Source organism: Protopterus annectens, chromosome 4.part1 (assembly GCF_019279795.1).
Source record: "Protopterus annectens isolate FY-2018-M chromosome 4.part1, PAN1.0, whole genome shotgun sequence".
Taxonomy (NCBI): Eukaryota; Metazoa; Chordata; order Ceratodontiformes; family Protopteridae; genus Protopterus; species Protopterus annectens.
Window position 1 is genome coordinate 797,974,991 of NC_056734.1, and position 23,195 is coordinate 797,998,185.

At 40.2% G+C, this 23,195-nt stretch overlaps 1 protein-coding gene across 1 annotated transcript in view; it reads right to left on the reverse strand.

Moving 5' to 3' along the window:
* MED12L (mediator complex subunit 12L) overlaps window positions 1-23,195 on the reverse strand; it is a 919,119-nt gene that overhangs the window by 50,482 nt on the left and 845,442 nt on the right. The window contains exon 24 of the mRNA XM_044070851.1: window positions 21,844-21,933. Coding sequence (XP_043926786.1) covers window positions 21,844-21,933 — 90 coding nt within the window. The remainder of the gene's footprint in view (window positions 1-21,843; window positions 21,934-23,195) is intronic.

The window sequence follows — 23,195 nt, forward strand, 5'->3', positions numbered from 1 at the left end:
TTAGGGCTAAAGCATGGCTCCTACACCTGGTGGGCTCCTTTCATACAGTTTCCAGGGTAGTTGATGATGGTACGGGGGTCCACACAGCCTACATTTTCCTCTTATTGCCTTTCAGCACCGTTCTCCATTCTGGCATTGACAACATATGCATCCACCTGCACATCATACCCTATGTCTCAGGATATTATGCAACGTGACTCATGGACAGGACACACACAATGAGGGTAGCATACCATAGTACCTACTGCATTTCAGTTACACTTAGCATACTACAGTCCTCAGTCATAGGGCCCCTCATGTTCGGTATATGCTTCCATGAGGTACAGGCTAGCATAGAGGGACTTTCCCTACATAGCTTTACAAACCACTGCATACAAAGCACCATGATTGATCCACCAGCTGATACTGACTCCATCCATATGGATGTCAATGTGATGGATACCTGATATGAATATCATGGCCTCAAGCTGCATGACACAAGGTGCATGAACATCACCTTTGCATTACACCATTCACCCACTTACCATCACATAGGTGGTAGTCCCCTACATACATGTCACATTGTATGTGTTCGTAGTACACACGTATGTTGCACCCACTCCTGTGATTACCATATTGCCACTGTGGTGTGGATATCCTTCTACGTGGCCACACCTATCTGTACTGAGTGTGTAGCTGGTACATAGGCAGCCATTGTACCTCTGAACTCCAGACTTCTACGCACATTCAAGGGTACAACACCCCATTTAGGGTGTACCTTACACAACAGCTACAGCTTTACATACCGCAACATTAACATGCGATGAAGTTTATTGAGCTCCAACTGTTAAAGTATGCAGCTGAACTACGGACACCATGTCTGTACACATTTGCATACTACATACTCAGGGGTGACCTCTGCTGAACAGACAGTGCCCATGTCCACAACAATATTAATGGATATACTTCACATATGTGACATAATCAAAAGCCACTGTGAGCAACATGCTCATGGATATGTGCACACACGCAACAATGAGTGGGATGTGCTTGAGGGTTACATTCCCAAACTGGACACTCACCATGCTTTGGAACATGATTCCTATGTACATCACGCAGGGACACTCAGAAGCACTGTTCATGTGATACCTCACTTGGTGGATGGGAGACACATGTACGCCAGGGATCACTGCAGTGGCTGTACTGTGCAGAGGTGCAGGTAACACATGGCTCTGTTGTTCACAGGACACTACCCTAGAGAGCTGCCACTGGTGTGAACACTGTAGTTGTGCTTACACATAGACTTGCCAGACTGCATAGTACCCCACTATGAACCTGTGAAGCTATTACACGTCCTTTGTGCATGGTTACTTGGTAGCCCTTCCATTTAGATTAGCTATCATGCTATTACAATGTCCCATGACTACAAGCCATATGTATCCTGTTATTGAACATGCCAATAGAAAATACCTTTGGTATGCTTGATATGCCTGTTATGCTGTGTAGCATATCTGACATATCTACCTACAATACTATACATTACACATATTTTACATAGTATCACATACTACAAAGCATACTTGCACAGTGGGACCACCTTAGACATGTCATTGTCATTATATGCCCATACACATGCCTACTGTGACAGTATATCAACATATACTATCCCCTGCTATGGCACATACTTGTTGGACATACCCTTCCACTGACGGCGGGTGGTATGGAATTGTTCTGTTTAAAGCCCTCATGTAGCATCCCTTGTGGTGTCTGTGATGTTTACCTTATGGCCCACTGCTTGACGCACAATTTCTACAAACGTTAGTATGCTCAGCAAGACATCACTACATAAATACGTTTTACCACTTTATGCATTGTGGACACTTTTAATTAATGCAAACCAGGCTATACATACACTAACATAAATAATACAAAACATGCTATACATACACTTACATCGAGTGTTCTACATACCTTGTTATCGATCTGGACTTTCGTCTCTCTTACACTGTTTAAACAGTTATATGGCATGAGCATACGGTTTGAATGTCTGGCAAGTCATCCTTATATACGTCGATACCTGTAACATGTGGTTTCCTGCCGCCAATTCGTGTTCCTGAGTGACTAATTACATGCACATCAGCTGTGCAGCTACTCCATTCACCAATTACGTGGCAACAGTGGGGTATAATTGAATTCTCCACTTGGGCGTTGCCCATTTGCCCTACCTTCGAGGAGACGGCCTGTATTGTGTTTTGTTGTGTGTAATTGCAACTGCTATGTGTAGAGAGGTCTACTTCATTTCACCTAACTTCCAATTCAATGACTTTCATTTCACTGACCCCATTTCACTGAAATTTCATTTGACTGACACTTTATTTCACTGTCAGTTCATTTGACTGACAAGTATTATTTGCAAGAAAATGGAATATGCCCCCTTCCCCACTGTAGTGCGACCCTGGAGTTAGAATATATAGTTAGGGGGGTGGGGGGCACAGCCCCCCACATCGGGGGGTGTGGGGGCAGCCCCACTTCATTCATATGATATTGTTAAGTTTTGATATAATATTGCTTAGTAAAGAAAGTAAGTGGGGGCTTCACCCCCACACACCCGTTGTGGGCTGTGCACACCCCCAACTATATATTCTAACTCCAGGGTCGCACTACAGTGGGGGAGGGGGCATATTCCATTTTCTTGCTAATAATACTTGTCAGTCAAATGAACTGTCAGTGAAATGAAGTGTCAGTGAAATGAAATTTCAGTCATTTGGTCTCAGTCAAATGGGAGTCAGTGAATTGAAAGTTAGGTGAAATGAAGTAGACCCGTGTAGAGACAAGTGTAGTTTGGATTCATGTCCCCCGTGGATTGTGTGTGACGGCTAGAGTATGTGATTCAACATGTGGGTGTACCTGTCATCCCACCCGTCGGATAATGGACTATTGCAAACAAAACCTGCAGCATCGCCGTTTGTTCCATTATACAACGGCTACAATTTTGCATGGCGCCTTTAATTGTGTCTCTCACAAGGTATGTTAATGGTTCTGCAGATGTAATTGACTGACTGGATGTTTGTGCTGTAATTACAGTCTGTATTGCTATAGTTTCTAGTGTGCGGGATGTCGGTGGGTATACGTAGCATATACATGTTTGTGGGGCTTGCATTTCTACATATTTCATATATATGTGTGTGGGCTCCTTCCCTAATTAAAGAGCTATCAGTTAGTAGACTTATGTTACGGGATTTTACATTGGGCCGTTATTAATTGGTTTCTATATAGTATGCAGGTGAGGTTGATACTTCCATACCTCCGGAATTGCAGCGATATGTAAAGGGATATTTCTAAATGACAGCTATCCCGTGTATTTCTGTCCCAGATATTTGCAATCATTGCAGTTGTGTTGGTGACAGAACCTCTTTGCCATGGGTTTGCCACCTTTTCATATGGCCATTGTTGGACACTTGCGGGACACACAGCAGTGTTTACAAGCCGATACATAGCCATGGTCAGTACACAGGATAGCACATACTTTTATCCTCAATACATACCTATTGTTGTGGGACTTTGGCTACTTATCATATTGCATCTAACATTTACCTTTCTTACATACAGGCATAACTATTTCATGCAACTATTACATAATATATGGGACATAATAATGTCCTACAATCTCGGATACTTGCCCTTTGTAATGTTTTATGTCAGGACACACCTGCCCAGGGAGGGGCTGTCCCTCCTAATGCGGGACAGGTGGTAACCGTATGCCTATGGCTAGCTATACTGACACCTACCGTAATGATCTACCTCCGAGTTGGCATTAACAGACACACAATGCGGACACACACACACACACACACACACACACACATTACAGTCACACGGAAATTCACAGGGCACCCTCAACACACACAGACACAGACTACGGCACTCACAAACACAGTTGAACACAGTACCTACATGGACCACAACACCGGCAGTGGTAACTAAATGTCCCTTCATATCATTATACTATTACTCTCGGTACTACTGTTCCGGTACTGTGTTCTTTCGGTCTTTCAGCCTCGTGGTTACGCGTGTTGGTATGTGACACATTCCATAGTTGGCGGTATCCTATTTATTTGTACCTCCAAGGTGTTATGAATGTCATTTACCTATCTATATATTAGCAGATATTGGTGAATCTGTATATATATATATATATATATATATATATATATATATATATATATATATATATCAACATATATCACGCTATCGCCATTTCTATCTGTATTATATATAAATATATATGTGTATATATATATATATATATATATATATATATATATATATATATATATATATATATATATATATATATATATATATATATATATATATATATATAGATAGATATATATATAGATATATATATATATCTGACAGGGAAAGTGACAGTCAGGCTACACCTTTCATTGTGTACTTATCGGTGTATACTGTTTCCTGGACTCCGCACGTTTGTGTCTGTGCCTGTCACATTACACACCTGCCGTAGGTTAGGGTTACCACCTGTCCCACTTTGGGGGGGAACAGTCCCTCTTTGGGCAGTTGTGTCCTGCAAAATATTTGTATACATAGCAAATATCCTGAGATTTTAGGACAAACTTATTTCCTATAGTTTATGTAATAGCTGCATAAAACAGTTATTCTGTGTCTGAACCACCTATATGTTATAAGAAACAGAATAAGTAACTAAAACATTACAAGAATAAGCTTTTATCTAGGCAAAACAGTGAAGTTCTGATTTTCGTACTGGCCGGGTGTATGTGTCGGCCTGCAGACATCTGATGTATGTCCCAAATTGGTCATTTGAAGAGGTGACAACCCTACCATAGGTACATCTTGGCTAGCAATAGTGTTAGGTAATTGTATACATGATTGCGTGTTCTACTCCTGGCAGTGGTCATTTTACCCTTCAGAGCAGGTGCTATTAGTACAGGGGTGAATAATGCTGGTTTCACCTGCTCTGGACATCACTGACCGTGATCTGTGCAATATTCAGAGAAGCTTAGCCCTGTTTCGCGCATATCCGTATAGTCATATTTAAATGTCGCTTACCAGCAGTGGGCAACGCATATTCCCGCTAATGTGTGCTAAACATGATCTGATGACCTGCATCCGACATGCATTACTCGTGCCTTCGGGATTACGTTACATCCCTTGCAGGATGTGGGACCAGGAACATGCACAACGGTCACTGCATTTAACATTTGGACATCTGGGATTTGTACACGTGTTATGTCGTATTGTATGTGGAGTATACTACGGCTGTTACTCCATACTGCACTCACATGGGTAACTCAGTTAATTTACATATTGATGAGTCCAGTTAATGGTATGTCCATGTGATGTTTACTGGATGTGCTCCGGCATTGGGTATGGATATCACAGTGAGCCATACACGATACTGTGCTACACCTTCAAACGACCGTAGGTGCAGCATGCTGGGGTGATGAATACCTGTCATGGGTACACCCCATGCCTTGACACAACATGCATGATTACATTATGTGGAGCCCCTCATTAATGCAGCAGGGAATCCGTGCTGAGTGTGTGCAGAACAGTGTTTACATACATGTGCACCTGCGATTGCCTCTGCTCCACTAAGCGACAGTTGGTTACTCGATGTTGTGGCGACAGCAGACACAGTTTGCCCCATTTGGTGTATGGTCTCTGACAATCGGGCATGTACCTACCAATGTACCTGGGAACCTATACACACAGCACCAACATATGCTGATAGGCGCATGTACTGTTCAGGTGTTGACATTCCGTGTTCCAATAGCTGTTATGTGTACAATGTTTGAGGGCTGCCTATGTAGGATTCACACAGTGGGCCACCTATACATTACAATTTACAGGTGGTCGTGTTTGTGTGCCATCCATTTTACTGTGTGTGCAGGTGGAGAGGTGTGTCAGCCGTAGGGGCCTACACTGTCAGAGTATGCACTTTGCCAAGGCGTAGGCATATTGGGCATGCATCCATCTGCCTACTGGGGCTGGCACAGTGTGTTCATGGTCTGAATTCCTCTGTGCCTGTGATGGCCTTGGCAATTGCGGTGGGCTATGTGGGACTTCACCATTTTGTCCTTGCTGCAGCTGTTTCCGCAGGATCATATTATGTAGCATGGCACATAATATGAAGATGTGGGCACACGTGCCTGGAGAGTACTGCAAGGATCCAACAGATGTGTCCAAGCACTGGAACCATGATTTCAGCATCACAAACACACGCTCTATGATGATTCTGGTTTGTGTGTGTGCCTCATTATGGCGTTCTTGCATGGGTGTGTGTGCATTTCTGATGGGAGTCATCATCCACGGCTTCAATGCATAGCCAGTATCACCCACAAGGCGGCCATGTCCCTGACAAATACCTGATACAGCTGTGAGGCATGCCAGATATGAGAGTCATGGTAGCTTCCAGGGCTGCCAGCACACACATCCATGATAATGCCCTGGGCATTGCACACGACCTGGCAGTTGATGGAGTGGAATCCCTTGTGGTTTATGTAGCACCTACCATGCTCACTGGGTGGTGACTTGATATGTATGTGCATGCAGTCTATCCCACCCAGTACCTCTGGGTAGTGTGCCACAGGGTGGAAGTGGTGGATATTGCTGGCCAACTCCTCCTGAGTTTGGGGGAAGTATATATGCTCATTGGCATGTGGTAACATGGCATCCAAGAACTGGTGTAGTACCCTGGATGCTGATGCCTGTGAGATCCCCATTATATCTCCAGTTGGCTTTTGAAAGGTACCTGTGGCTAGTATTTGCAAGCTTACACATACCTTCATGTCCACTGGGATGGGTTCCCCTCTGTTGTTTCTGGTTCTCAGGCGTGGCCGGCACGGCTCCACTATTTTCTGTATGATGTCCCTGTCCACCCTGTAATGCTCTACTATCTCCCGTTCATGTAGCCCCTAGTAGGGTACCCTTGGTCTGAACACTCTTTTCCTCCTCCGGGGCCTGCGGTGGTTGTCGGCATCATCCTCCACAACACCGTCAGTCTCTAACACATGCTGATGAATCACAGCTATGCCAGCTCCCAACATGTACATTTTAAAAGTACCCATGTGTTTACACCTATGGTGCAGTGTTTGGGAATGCACAGGTGTGTGTAGGGTGCTTTCACACTTTATACTATTGTGTTGTGAACACCGATGATGTCATAGGGTGTGTATGTACAATCGTAGCTACAGGGTATATTATGTGTTTTACTACCAGAACTACTATTGTGGTGCCTTTGGTGTTGAATTACATTCGGCTGCCATAGATTACCTCTTGACCTTCCCTTTACAGTTCTGCATGTTTCACCTACCATTTTCTGGCATGCATCCAGCAGCCTGTTTTCATTTGTACTTTCCTAGACCTGGCTTATCTTGCGTAATGTGTTCTATTGCCGGTCTACTGTAGGTTTGCTTTGCTCTGCTATGACAGATCTCCTATCTTTGCAATCCAATGCCTCCCCTCCTTTCTTTGCAATCCAATGCCTCCCCTATCCTGTTTTGCAGGTTTCTGCAAGCAGACTTGTCAGCTGCCGTCGATTGGCCGCCGTGAGTTGATCGGTGTTAATTGCTCAGTAGTACTCCAATTACCCTACTTCAGCATTTCCTTCTTTTCTTCCCCTGACCTTCCTGTTTGTGCTACTGCTCATGGCGTGTGCATCCGCTTACCGGGTTTCGGGCACATTTTCATCCCCATACACATGCGCTTTCAGGCACCATATGTGCTCTCATCTAAACGATTCTATACCTTCCTCCCCACCCCTGTACTGCAGCTTTGCTGAGCAATGGCCAGGCCACATTTGCATTGCTCCAATGTGCTTACTGCTACGGTGGCACACCCCTCTGCTGATGTCATGTATCTCCTCTGAGCCACTCCTTGGTGTTATACTGCTGTGCATCCTTCATCCGGTGGGATGTTTGCGATTCAGTATTACCTGCCTCATTTGCATGGCATTGACTACTAATTCATAGTTACTGCACTGAACACTGTCGCAGGCCCTTAGCAACCCTTGCACCTTGGTTGTGGTGTACCATGCCTACCATTGCACATTATGGTGAAATCCTGATTTGTATTACATTGCAATTTTATGACATTTGTATATATTTTCTTTGTGTTCCTGTTTGCGCACATATGCCCTGCGGTTGTACTGTGCGTTACTGTGGACATGACATTAAATATTGTTTTTTAGGTGGTGTGCCTCTTTTCTTATGCCATTGGCTGTGTATTTAGCCATTGGCATATGTTAACTTTGTAATACAAGAGTCTGGTCCCCTTCTATAGCTCCAATCTTCTGTTTGGGAAAATGTAAACCGTGTTTTTTGGTTTACATTTCCGTGGGCTTACGCTACACCTGCACCACTTCATGAATCGCTATATGCCTTCATTTGCATGGTGCGACACTGTGCATGGGGTGATTATCATACCTATGCTGAGGGCTGTGCAGTTCTAGCATAGTGCACGTGGAATTGGATCATACCTGAATCGCTTGACGGCCATATTTGGTGTTATTCCGCCTACGCTACGCCTGTGCCTGGCGCAAGCTTCATGAATCCCGGGGATTATTTTTCCTGTTGTTAACCAGGTTGGTGTCTGTTCGGGGTTCCCACATAAACAGTTCTTATTTGAGGCTAAATCTTCATATAAAGATGCTAATACTTTTAGCCAGAAGTTAGGTATTTCATCTGGGACTGGGGTTTTCCAATTAAGAACTTTTTTTAACTTTGTTTTTATCTCTGTGGCCGTTACTTCAACCCATTTTATATCCTATACATCTGAACTTCTTATTTTTTTTTCTTTTACTTCTCTATTCATTTAGCATCTTTATGTTCCACAGGATCTTCACATATATTTCTCCAAAATGTATCTAGTTCTTCTATGTGTTTCAGTTCCTTTGCCATTTTTCCCAATTCTCCTTAACACTTTTTGGGTCATCAATAAATTGCTTATTTGGAACTTTTCTTTTACATTTATCTGAATATTTCCCTAAGTTTTTCTGTCTGTGCTGATATTTTTAGTTTATATTTGAGATAGTGCAGAATAGATCCTGATCTGTTCTGGTACTGCACATTGCTTTCATCATGTCTATCTTTCTGAGTATTTTTGTTGGTTTGTTTTCTCTTCTATACTCTTCAAACAGTGATAACTCTTGACTTAATTGCTTTATAGTTTTCTCTGTTCAATACTTCCATGATGGCATTTGATTTCTCCCCTTCCTCTACCTTACTGCCTTGTGCTTTTGTGGTAAGACTTTATCTGTTACTAGGCTGCACAATAATATATCCTATTTACTTCTGTTATATTGCATGAATCTCTATGAACAGTCCTAATTACTGTGTTCATTTGTTTTATCAAACTGCTAACTTTTTGGGTTTTACTGACTTTTTCTATAAACTGAAGGCACATTATTTGTTCTAAATTTCCTGTGGGCATTCTATAGAATGATCCACAACATCTTCCTGTGCTACATTCTCTTCAGTTTCATCCTGTGTCATCCATTACTCTTACATAAAGGAGCTCACTGGCCTATCACTCCACAACAGTGACTGTGTCAGGGTTGCCACAGTTTGCTGTTCCTGCCTGGGTGTGGAATCCAACTAAACTCTTGTAATGTTTTCCTACTGCAGGCTCCAAAGTGTCCTCATATGGCAACTGATCAGATGTTTCCCAGTCTACTAGTTTCTTCTTAATTCGGGGATCCATTGCTCTATCCCACTGTGATCTTATCAAAGTTAGATTTTCTACATTAAATCTTTCACTTCTCAGGTAATGCATGACCTCAGTTTCGATTTCTTTAACATTTCTATTACTTATCCTCTTTTTCTTCCTTTCATCTTTACTTTCTTATTTTTTTATATTGTAAAATGTCCATATGCAGATGCTTTTGCCTGTACTTCCCTTGAACTATCTTTGGTGCTGCTCTTTTTATGTTGATTACTTTTGCTTTCTCCTTTGCATAATATCGTACCATATTAAATCTCTTTCTTTTTCCCGTGCCCATATTTCTGCTTCAGATTTCTCCTGCTCCTCATTTTTCTCTTAATTTGGGGGACTAATTGCTCCATCATGCTGTGATATAACCTGAGTTACACTTTCTACACTAAATCCTTAACTTCACAGGAATTCCTTAACTTCAACTTCTATTTTTTTTAACGTCTACTTTACTAATCTTCTGTTCTACATTCCCTCTTTGTGTTTTTTTTATGATCCCTTTTTGTATTATCAAATTTTCCATATCTGGATACTTTTGCCTGTATTTCTCTTCACCTAATAAATACATACATGAATAGACAGATACAGATGAATAGATTACATCACAAAGGCTCGTTTTCAGCCACGATCAAGTAAAATCTATTTACCACAAAAAGCTAATGAAATTCAGCAGACAAAATGAGTCACCTAAAGCAATATTGACCACAAGAACAAAAAAGAGGGACACCAATCCACCACATAGATTGTTTGTGTATTTCGGCTTTTCCCGGTTAGGGGTCGCCAAGCTGAACTCTGGTCCATTAATAATTGGTAGTTGATTTTTACGTGCCAAGTTACCAACCCTGACGCACAACCTTCAATGAAGGTACGCCCATTCATGCATGTCTCCACGCAGAAGATGCTCTAGCTGAGAATCGAACCAGACAGCATCTTACTCTGATAGATGTACATTAAAAAAATAGTGTAAACCACATAAAGTTTTGAAGGCTATCTTTTGTCAATGATTAAGAATAAGATGTGTTCATCACTTCTGCATGATCAACAGCAAATGCACATATTTCACATCTTCCAACCTTAATGCAGTCCCTAAGAAAAATGAGAATAATTAATATGCAGTGCAATACTAGATAGTATATACCTACGGTTGTGTTAATCACTCATACAGTTATCTATGTAGCTATCTATCAATTATATTTTATTTGACTGGGAAAAAAACACCTGCCCACCTTAGTCATGCATACTAGACCTAATCCTAACCCTGCCTCTAAAACTAACCCGCATATTGAATTAAAAAAAAAAATCCCATAACACTACAACCATTTTAGACAAATTTGAGTTGAGTTAGGTTCTGGATAATGCATTGGAAAAGGATATCTGTTTCCTATTTCAGTGTAATGTGTGCAAATGTATTGTATTATATAATGATTGGTCAACATGCTTTGGTTGCTTTTTTTATGTCAACCAAGTAACATGGTAATCAGTCATTACATAACCACACATACAAATACACACACACACGTGTGTATGTATATATAGATAGATATATATATATATATATATATATATATATATATATATATATATATATATATAGATAGATAGATATATATATATATATATATATATATATATATATATATAATTTATTATTTATTTATTCCAGTTTGGTGACCGGGGAGGACCACAGGGCTCAAGAGCCCGTTTTCAGTGGAGGCCTGGGGAGAAAAACTCCACAATACAAAGCTACATCACATAATGAAAACACAAAGAAAAATTATTTAAATTACAGTCAAATGGGTAGACTTTCCACAAACAGCAGGTAGAAATGCAGTACGAATATCTATATATATATATATATATATATATATATATATATATATATATATATATATATATATATATATGTCTATACACACACACACACACACACACACACACACACACACACACACACACACCCTTACCTACACTTGTACTGACCCTAACACACACACACACACACACACACACACACACACAGACACACACACACACACACACACACACACACACACACACACACACACACACACACACACACACTCTTAACACTCCAATATCCAAATGCTCAATAGATCCAAAAGTTTTGATAAAAAAAACACTGAAACACATACTTACCTATCAACATCTGCATTCCACCCTTTAAGAAATCTACCTTCACTAGACTGTGCATTCATTGTAATGCACTGTCTGTGAGCTACAAATAAACCTTTTAAATCCTGTAATTGTTTTCATTAAGATATTGGGGTGCAGGGCTGTAAAATGTGAACTGTGCATATGAGATTGCAAAGTTGTACTAGACTGCTACATGTTTTTTTTTTCTGCACAATGCATCAAATCATGGACCCTTCATCCATTACTGGAAAGTGTAGAAAACTGTGGCCTAATTTTCAGCAATGCTGATTTCATGAATTTGCTTTGGACCTTCCAAAAGCCTGTTGTATAATGCTTACTTTATTATCTGTTGCTTATAGGTTCATAGGTAGGCACTAGGCTATTGGCCCTAGGGCCTATATAAGCCTAGCCAAAAATGTACCCTGGCTTTTGCCATCCAAGAAAATTATTTTCCTGTGCCCCTGTCGAGCAGAGCCACAGAAGTGATCCCTGGGGTGAATTTCCCATCCAATCATCAAGATTTTTTTTGAAGAGTGCTAATGAGGAGTTCTTTTTGACATAGATGGGTAGTCTGTTCTAGAGTATGGAAAGTCTCTGGGACATGAATCTATCCCTCCAGCATGTTCTGTTTATTGTGGTGACAAGGTTTAGGTCCCTAGAGCGTGTAGCTCGGAGGGATTGGGATTTCTTTAAGTGGAGCATGTCCAACAGCTCTGGGTTTGACATTAGCTTTGTATATTAGGCAGAGATTGCTCCCTGAGCAGGCGATATGCGATGGAGTAAAGCTGCAGTTTTTTGAGACATTCTGCATAGGGCATCTGTTTGAGGCCAGTAATCCTCTTTGTGAGGCATTTCTGTGGTCTTTCCAGTTGTTGTAGATGTCTTGTGAGGTACATACCAAAAGGGGCATTGTACTCTATAATGGGTCTAATGAGTGATGAGTAGAGGGGAACAATGACCTTTTTATTCTGGATGAGAATTCTTTTGTGATGAGATGAGCTACGTAGAAGGATTTTTTGACCACTGTGGTGATGTGATTATAAAAGGAGAGACTACTTTAAACCTGTGTCCCAAGGTCTCTTATCACATTTTCAGCATTAAGTAGACTACCAGTTATGTGGTAGTTCATGGGTACAGAGTTTTTACCAAAGCAGATGACAATATACTTTTTGGCATTGAACTTCAGGCCATGGCTTTGACACCAGGTATCTGTCTCAGTGAGGCCCTTTTGTAGTTTGTCCACATCATTAGGAGTTTTGATTATGGCTCCTAGTTTGCAGTCATCTGCAAACCTTGTTAGGCAAAGACCTTTTGTGTTAGCTTGCACTTCAGAGAAGTAGATACCAAACAGGAGAGGACCCAGGACTGAACCCTGTGGTACTCCACTTGTCACTGGTCTGAAGTCGGATTTGGAATCTGCTACTTTCACAGTGTGGGTTCTGTCCATGAGCCAGTTGGCAACCCATCTTGTGACATAGGGATTTATACCTATTTTAGAGAGCTTATCTATAATTCCAGAGTGGGGGATGGTGTCAAAAGTCTTGGCGAGATCAAGATAATCTGTGTGAACCATTTTACCCTCATTTATGGCTTTGGAGACTGCTTCAAAGAAGTCAATCAGATTTAGGAGACATGATCTGCCTTTTACAAATCCAAATTGGGTAGGGTCCAGAGTTTGGAGATTACCAATGTCTTTGTTTATGAGTTCCATGATGATACGTTCCATGGCCTTGCAGACCAGGCTTGTCAGGCTAATGGGGCGGTAGTTCCCAGGGGCCATCTTGACTCCACCTTTGTGGAGTGGGATAACTGTCGTGGTGCACCATTCAGTGGGTACAAAGGCTGAGGTGAGGCTATGATTGAACATGGTACTTAGGTGGGGTGCCAGTTCATTCTGTAGTTCATGTAGAACACAGCCTGAGATATTGTCAGTCCCCATGGATGCTGTGTTCTTGGCTTTGGAGAGTGTGTTTTTTACCTGTGCAGCCGTGATTTTAGGATCTTTGCATTCTTCTGGTATAGAGATGTGCTTTCTAGGGGTAAGAGGGGGGTAAAGTTAGCATTGAACCTATCTGCTAGGATGTTGGCAGTATCAGTTAGTTCTGTATATTTAGTGCCATTGTGCTGTAACTCAGAGCAGATCTGAGTGTTCCCATTGAGATTCTTGGTATAGCTATATAATGCTTTGTGATTGTCTTTAGAGTCAGTGGCAATTTTGTTTTCATAACTAGCTTTGGAGGATTTTATGAGGGATATCAGCTTTTTACTGAGGTTGACCAGGGAGTTCCTCCAGTCATGGAATTTTACTCTTTTTTTCTGTTGTAAAGTTTGTTTATGGCAGAGGACCACCAGATTGGCTTCCTTTTTTTGGAAGATAACATCTTGGTTCTATTAGGGATAGCATGATCCATGTACTCGTGTAAGTGCTTATAAAGTGCATTTGTGTAGGATTCAGCAGTCATACCTCTATTGTCTGTCTGCATGGTTGTCATGAAGTTTGCCACTTCTGTCTTAAACAGTGTGAAGTTGGCTTTGGAGAAGTTTTTTACAATGGTTTCCCTAATTGGGGGTGGGGGGTGGGATGTGGATGTCTAGGCTGATTAGCTTGTGGTCGGATCGGACCAACGAGAAATTGACCTATGGTGTGGAACACCGGTTTCCCATTTTGGTAATGACCAGGTCTAGGATATTGCTGCCCCTGGTGGGGGTGTGAATAAGTTGATCCAAGGCGTTGGAATTTATGAATTTTAGAAAACGTTGAGCAAAAGTGTTGGTACATAAGTAGTTTTCCCAGTTAATGGTGGGGTAGTTGAAACCGCCCATTATTAGGGTGTTGGGTTGTACCCTAATACTTTCCAGTGTATCAAGAAATGAGGAGTGGGAATCCTGGGGCATGGTGGGGGGTCTGTAACAAGCTACAATTTGGATTGCAGTCTTGCCCAGAGTTAGTTGCACTTGGATAATCTCGGATGCATTATGCTGTGCAACTAGCCTGGATATCCGTAATGAATATGGATGTGCCTCCACCTTTAGAGCTTCGGTCTGGGTTAGGTGGCCGAAAGGTGTGGTATGAATTGTAGCCTGGTAATGGAGGGCTGCTCTCTGGAGCTTTGAACCAGGTCTCTGTCACTGCACAGATGTCAATGTTCTCCATTTTAAGGAATGCCTTGAGTGAGTGCATTTTGAGGTTTAGACTTTTAGCATTGAGTAGCATTACCCTCAGATTTTGCTTGCTTGTGCCTGTTACAGTGGTGAATTTGTCATTTGAACCTTGCCTAAAAAAGGCACTATAGGGGTGGCAAGAGCCTTAGCCAGTATCCAGAATCCTAAGGGTGACAGGTGCAGGCCATCTTTGGCAAAGCATCGTGGTCTGTCGATCATGTCATCCCAGGCAGACAAATACTGGATCCCCTTAGAATGACACCAGAAGCTTAGCCAATTGTTGAAGTCAATCATTTTGTCCTTGTACTGTGGTATAATTCTGGGTGATGGCAAGATGTTACTCAGGGTTAGGGTCATACCTGCCTGGGATACAAGATCGGAGAGCTCCTCCATGTCTCTTTTCATGTAGTCCAGGGAGGTACGTCTCAGGTCATTCACACCAACATGGACAATGACAGTGTCATATTTGTACTTATTGTGGAGTGACCTGAGTGCATGCGTTATGCGGCGGATCCTGGCAGCTGACAGTAACTTTCTCCTTGTTTAGTCTAGTGAGTGGAACATCAGTGTGCCTGACTATAGAGTCACCTATGACTCGAGTGTTGGGTATGCTGTTATGCCTTAGGGGCTGTGGTTGAGTTTGTGGGCTATGTGTCATTTGGGTTGTGTTGGGGGGGGTAGAGTTTGCTTGTGTTTATGCTTTGGCTGTCCCTGATGCTTGGGCAGGTTTTTATTGAGAGCCTCCGCGAATGTAGGTGTGTGTTTTGTGTTTCTATGTGTGTGTTTTGGTGGTGTAGGTTTTGAGGGACTATGTGATGAGTGTGGTGTGGTGCAAGTGTTGACCTTCTCCTCTTGACTGTCTAATCCAGTCTTTGGTGAAGAGAGCTTTGCTTCCAGTTTGGCTATATAAGTGCATCTCTCACAGGTTGTAGTGTTGGGTGGTAGGAGGAGAGGGTTGTCTGTATACATGAGGCAATTGCTGCATTGCCCCAAGATGCCCAGATTATCTACTAAAATATATAATAATATTTGTATCTAGCCTGGTAAAAAAAAATATTAGTGGAATACCTATGTTAGATTCCTTTTTAATTGTAAAGTTACTGACGATAGACTGATTAGGAATGCTGGGTGAGGCGGCTATTAAAATAAAATATTTCACTAATGATTAGCAGATAATTTTCAGAAAAAACTAAATGCTACAGTCTCTTTTTCATGTCTGTAGACTGCACTTGCCTGTTAACAGATAATATTTGCCACTCTTCAATAAATGTATCTACAGGAATGTAGTTATCAGCCAAAAATGATGCCAATTTAAAAAGAGATTGCTTCAGCTTCATCCTAGCACCATCACATGCCTAACATTTCAGGAAGGCATAGTTATTATTAGTTCTAAAAAAATCTATACTAGTTCTAAAAAAAAAAATCTTTCTTCAATGCCAGAAAAGGTAATTTCCTATGAACATGATTATTTTTAAAGATGATGGCTGATTTCTAATTATAAGAAAAGACTTATGCTATAGTGTTGGAAAGTGCTCTGTAATGCATCTACCATGTTGTTCTACCATTTATATTTAGTATTACTTACTCCTATCTGGTATTAGCTTCCCTAGTGATGTGCTCCAGGCATAGCCATAAGATTAGACGTTGCCTTTCTGACAAGGCAGAGGCTACATCATCATAAACTACAAGAAACAGAATAGAATAACAAGTTACTAAAGGTTTTATGAATACTTTCCAACCTATAATTTTCAGTAAGACAGTACTGTGCCTTTTCAAACTTTTTCAGATGGTGTATTCAAACACCACATATTGTATTTATCAATGAGTTCAATTGGTAAGGTATAAAACACTACAACAATCTCCCTGGTATGAGTAGACATGCCCTATAGATCTAGATGGGTTAGAGAGTATGGCACTGTGGCTTTGGTAGATAAAATTAGTAAAATGTTGCCTACAATTTCCCTAGATTTTTAATTATAGAATCATTTTACAGATTGACAATTTATCTTAAAATCATAATATGTCATTTAGCCAAGCCTGATTTTGATTTATATATTGACATTAAAACTAAGTTCATTAGTACATCAAATGTACATTGTTTGGAGACCTATGGTGTCATTTGCTGTACTATGTGACCCAGTATATAATCATTAGTATATCTTGTTACTGATATCCTGTTTCTCACAATTAGGCCAAAAAGTAGTAGCCCTATTACAATAACCCATGAGAGACCAATCAAGTGACATGCAGGTAACCCCACTAACTTGTATCCTGTTGTGTTACCAGTATCCTGTTGTGTTACCAGTGTTTTTTCATGGATTATGTATGGAATGACCATAAATGCCTTTGATTTGTCAATGTTTCCTTTATGTGGACTAATTTCAAAAGCCATAACAAGGTCAAGAGAAGAAATATTTATTAAGTGCTGCTGTTACCTCTTTAATCTATGTAATACGATATATCCCCTTAACAAATCCATGCAGTTTTATATCAAATGAAGTAGGTTTCTTATATTATTCTGGATAAGCTCAATTATGACTTTCACCATAATATGATAAACAACATGGTTCAGGCTGAAGAGTCGAAAACTGTTCTTTGATACAAACTCCTTCCCTCTTGTATTAATAACAACTATACACTGATACTGTGGATCAGGAACACATCCATATATTGTTTAACAGGATCTATACGGGTTTAGTTAGATTTTTTTCTAATCTGGAACAGAGTATACAATCTTTTCTCTCAGAGTAATATATACATATATCTGTATCTACATCTATATCTCTATCTATCTATATTCACTTTGTTTGTGCCAGCAGTTATCACATCTCCATAGCTACACATTTATAGGTATATGGACAATGCATCACATTATCTCTTGAGCACTCAGAAGTTATTTGCTTATGATGAAGTCTGCACATTTTTTTCTGGAAGCACGTTTGTCATACCCTGCAGCTGGGTAGTGACTTCATTATTTACTGATAACGCGTATGTTCATAATTTTGCCATTCAGTGTTAAAGAATAACTCACAGCTGCTTTCAAATTTTGTGACAAAGATGAGTTCATAGTTTATTCTAGAAGATTTAATAAGGAAATATAGATATTCTACTTTGTTTAATCTAGTTTTGCTTTTATGGCTATGGTAACTTTGAAACTCAATGGTATTTTTTTTCAGCGTTGTCAGTCATGCAGCAAGTCAGAGGGTACAGAGGGTATAACCGTAAAAAAAGAGTTCATTCTAGTTATGAAATTTTAAACAATGTTAGAAGTTTTAGTCTTATTCATATTACTCATTTAATCTTTTGATCTTCCTATTGGCCACATATTATTCACCACTCAGACAATGACCCTCATCACAGAGTGCAAGAGTTGGACATGAAGGACAGCATTTGGGAGGCATAAGAGTTTGCTCAAGGTTTCCTTGGTAACAACCCATGGGTGGGATAAGAAGTAGGCCTCAGTATTATGCTCCCCTCTCCATTTCTTTGATGCAGGACTACTGGGGACTGCATCATAGTTATCTGCCTACAGATGTGTGTTGTGAGTGTGTGCTCCCTGTAGGATGAGCATTCCAGCCTCTTTGTCTGTGTCATTAAGTGTTCAAGTTACTATATGAACTCAGGACACTTGGGCCAAAGTCAGGGTTTTATTTTTTTATTTAATTTCCATAGCCTACTATTTATTTACGTCTGGCATTAATAAATGGTGTGCGAACATATGTGGTAACCATAGTGAGCTACGGTTCAGTCTGGGAACTTGGGGAAAAATAGTGTGTCACATTTGTGCAGTTGTAAAAGTTTCTGCTTTTGAATGCTCATAATGTTAATCTTGATTTCTGATGACTATCTGTGTTCAGTTTGAATGCTTTTACTCTGGCCATTTATACATCCCTTTTGGAATATGGATTTCTACCAAAAATGTACTGGTAAATTCTATACTCTAAACTAGATAAGACTTTATATATTACATTTATATCTTCTTTAGCTCTTGTCACTTCTGATGACAGCCCACACTGGACACGTTTATTTAAATAGTTAACAAACAAATAAATCAATCAAATGAATATCTCTGTATTACACCAAAGTACAGATTCAGAAGGGTAAACTACTCTGCATTACTTCTACTAATGGTAGTATAGGATATGTCTTTGACTTTTTTCACAATTTTACTACTGGGTTGTAGACAGTAACAGAACTCTACCAACGAATGCTTGACTGTTGGCTACTCCAATGGCACAGAGGCATAAAGCCTTGACAGCTGCCAAGGTAACCTGTGTTTGATTAGTGGCTCAGGTGACTGACAGAATGGCAAGGGAGAGATGGGTATTACCATCCTGGAATAGATGGTGGGTTCCATGAGCATTTACAGTGTGGATCCCTAAAGGAGGCTGGGCACAGCAAAAGGTAGTCATGCCTAAAAAGAGAGATTAAAGATGAAGACATTGGTAAGGTGCTCTGGAGGCAGAGTGAAATGCCACACATCTCCACTGCATACTCACCCCTCCCAGGCTAAACCATGGATCTGAACAAGGGAGGGAAACAATGGATAGGGCATAAGTAAAATTCTTCCTCCCTGGACAGATCCACAGACAAGTGTGCCCATGGTTATCTCATTCCATGACAGGCCTCAGCACATACACTGGATTGTAAAGTCAGCAGGGGTGGACTTCATCAGTTTGTTGATCTAGTGAGGTCAGGTGCTGGAGTGCTGAGCCAGTAATAATGAAGGGCAATGGCGTGGAAGTAAAAAAAAAAAAAGGAATGTTTTACTGTTAAACAATTGTTTCATTTTGCATGATCATTAAATTTAAAGTGACAAAATTTGAAGTATTAATTTTAGTTGTTTTTTTTGCTGAAATATTTGACAATGAAGTCTACACTGTGTGGTCATTTGGCCTGATAGAAATGTGTGTTTGCCTCTGTATGTGTGCATGTGTGCATGTGCGTGTGCATGTGCGTGTGCGTGTGCGTGTGTGTGTGTGTGTGTGTGTGTGTGTGTGTGTGTGTGTGTGTGTGTGTGTGTGTGTGTGTGTGTGTGTGTGTGTTGCACTAAGAAAGCAATAATGTTACCTTTAGAAAGTTTTAATGGCATTTAAATGTTTTAAGTGTTACTCATTTGTTAGTTTTACTTAAGATGTTCTGGGCATATCTTGAGCAAAAGGACCGTCCATTGAGCTCAGGGTCACTGCTACCTCTGCTTCATGCTACAGATAGCCAGAAAACAATACTCACCTGAAGGTGATGCCATGGTGTGGCTACTGTCTGACAGTGCTACCAGTTAGTAAGAAGAATCACTGTCCAGTATCTCAGCAGTTAATCATTCTGCAGACAGACCACATTTCTTAGTAACCTTACTCATAGGGATTTTCTAGCAGACAGTTATGCAAATGCTAAGGATTTTCTGGCCGACACTTATGCAAATAACTCTACATGTTCTGAGCACAAAACAAGTTTGTCTAATTCCATCTATTTTGCTTGGCAGGAACAGCTCATTTAAGCTGACATAAACTCAACCTGTTGTTTTTGGAATGTCCTTCTTTTCACTAAATAAGGACCACATATATATCATTAAGTACTTAAGATGGTGAATGATTTATTTTTCTAGCAATATCCTAGTTATGAGTATAGCAGAGTTGAGGCTTGCAAAGAAGCCTGCAATGCTGTACAGCCTTTCTGCAGAAGAAGTGTAGCAAAGTGTCTGGGTATTAAGTATGCAGGTAGCCACATACTACCACAGGTCAGCAGGCAGTCTCCCAACTTGTTGCATCAATACAAAATGTGCGCTGCCTATTGTGGTGTAGGTCACCTCATAAGCTGTCCAAATCCATTGGAATGACTGCATCTCCCCAGTATCAACAAGTAAAAAAAAAAGGAAAAGTCTCTTTGAAGTAATAAACTGTTATATTACTGCAGGTGTTTTCCAGGCAGAGAAGTAACCTGAGTAGAATGTACATGTTCCTTATTCTGTCCAAATAAACCAGACAGCTTAAGGCTCATGTTTTCATTGCTTGATTTTGAGACTGTGTGCATTCTACTCTGGTTAGCTGTCTGCCTTAAAAATACCTGCAGGAATACAAAAGTGGATTACTTCAAGCAATGGGGCTTTTTCTCTTGTTTTTATCTCTTTGTAACTCCCCTATATTGTATGAATGGATAGATCCAGGAAAGGTCAGTAATACAGTTACATTATAAATTATATGAGAAGTGCCACTGTGATTTTCCTCAGATGACGGGAACGCCTAAGATAGCAATAGCAGTACCATTAATAGTATCTTTTATTTCATTCATCTTTTCAACAGAACTTGTAGTGACAAAGGCACAGACTGAAAAGTCAAATGAAAACAACAAGTAAGTTAGTATTTTGGCTAATCAAACATGGAACACAGTGCTCAGTGAAGTCAGAAAATCACTTCAAAATGCTTCACACTTAGAACCCTGGGTTATTATTCCAGACACATCTTACATTATTAAGAAATGTATTTGTTTCAGTTATTACCGTTATATATTATTTATTTATTGCATTTGTTCACTGGGATGGCCCACTGGGCCTATGTGAACCTATTTTCAGTGAAGCCCTGGGAGAAGAGCTCCACATAAAATGACAGTACATACAAGAAATAGGATAAAATACGTTACAAAAATAATTAATATTGACAGTGTAAATATTTCTTTTAAGTTCACTATATAATAAAAGTAATACTTTTCTGTGAAAGAAAAAACAAGTGATAACAAGGACTCTTTCTGATACAATCAATGTACTCTAAGGATTAACATTAGGAAAGTGCTGCTCACTTGGAATGGCTGCATGCCTGGGTACTGTGGAAGCCCAGATGAAGGTCGTACATGTGGATTCATGATGCCAATAGTGTCTAATGTCGGGCCCTGAAAAATTAACAAAGCATGTTCAACACCTGTGAATGTTTACAAATATTTTATTAACCACTGTTGATGCCTCTGTATGTCAAACAAATGGTCAGGTATAACAATGGAAATAGAAAGCCTAATAAAAAATAAAAAGTTATACAATTATATATCTATATCTATATATCTATCTATATATATATATCTGTCTATCTATATATCTATCTATCTATATATATATATATATATATAAATATATATTTACACACGTGTACAGTATATATCAATAATAAAAAGAAAAATAAGTGACAGCAAGAAAGAAGTATTGCATGATGGGCAGGGATGGGTGCAGTCTTCAGGATGTGGAGCAGTTGCCTGTTTAAGAAAACCTTGAGGTGCAGAGTTCAGCTTCAGGGTAGAATATGACAGTTATACATCCTATTGCCTTAGTTAGCCAAGCATGGAAGGGCAGACTCAGAATGGAAAATATGAGGCAACAGTTGTTCAACTGACAGAGTGGACTAGAAAAATGTAGACATGAGAAAAACAGAGGATGAGGAACATGGGTAGATTTCAAAACAGGTTATAAGCAAGTGGGGTGGCACAGAATATGATGAATGATGACAGAAGATGCAGCTTCAACAATGAGGACAAAGAGAAAGGAGTTAAGATGGACAGAGATGTGGGGACAAGAAAAAAAAACAAAGCAATGAAAGAAGAACAATGTCTGAAGTGTCTATAAAAGAGATAACACCACAAGGATGAATGCAAGAAGGGGCTCTCAGCCAAATGACAGCGATACATTGTTTCCAAGGATCCTTGGGATTCTGGCACATGTGCAGGCAAGTAGTCTTATGGAGGTCTTTAATGAATCTCTGGCTGGTAGAAAAACAATAATGCCTGCAGACTGCAGAATAGCAAGTGCTGCATCTTTACTCAATGGGGGTACAGGAACAAATCCAAGGCTTTATTAATCTTCAATTACACAGAAAGTTAGACAGAACCCCTAAGGAAAGGCTTGTTTCTTTTTCATAAGGCAGACACATTGCCAAAAAGATCTGTCAATCAAATCTGACTGATTTTTTTTTTCTTTAATCTTTAACTTGTTAAAGGAGAACAAAACAGAACATTCTATTTAGATGCCATGTATGTGAATTTCATCAAGGTATTTAACACGCCCTCACAAAAACAGCTGCTTGGAAAATTGAAATGGTTGCTGGTATTTTACTTTACTTTTTCATGTTATTTATTCACTTATTCACATTTCATTTCTTTCATAAACG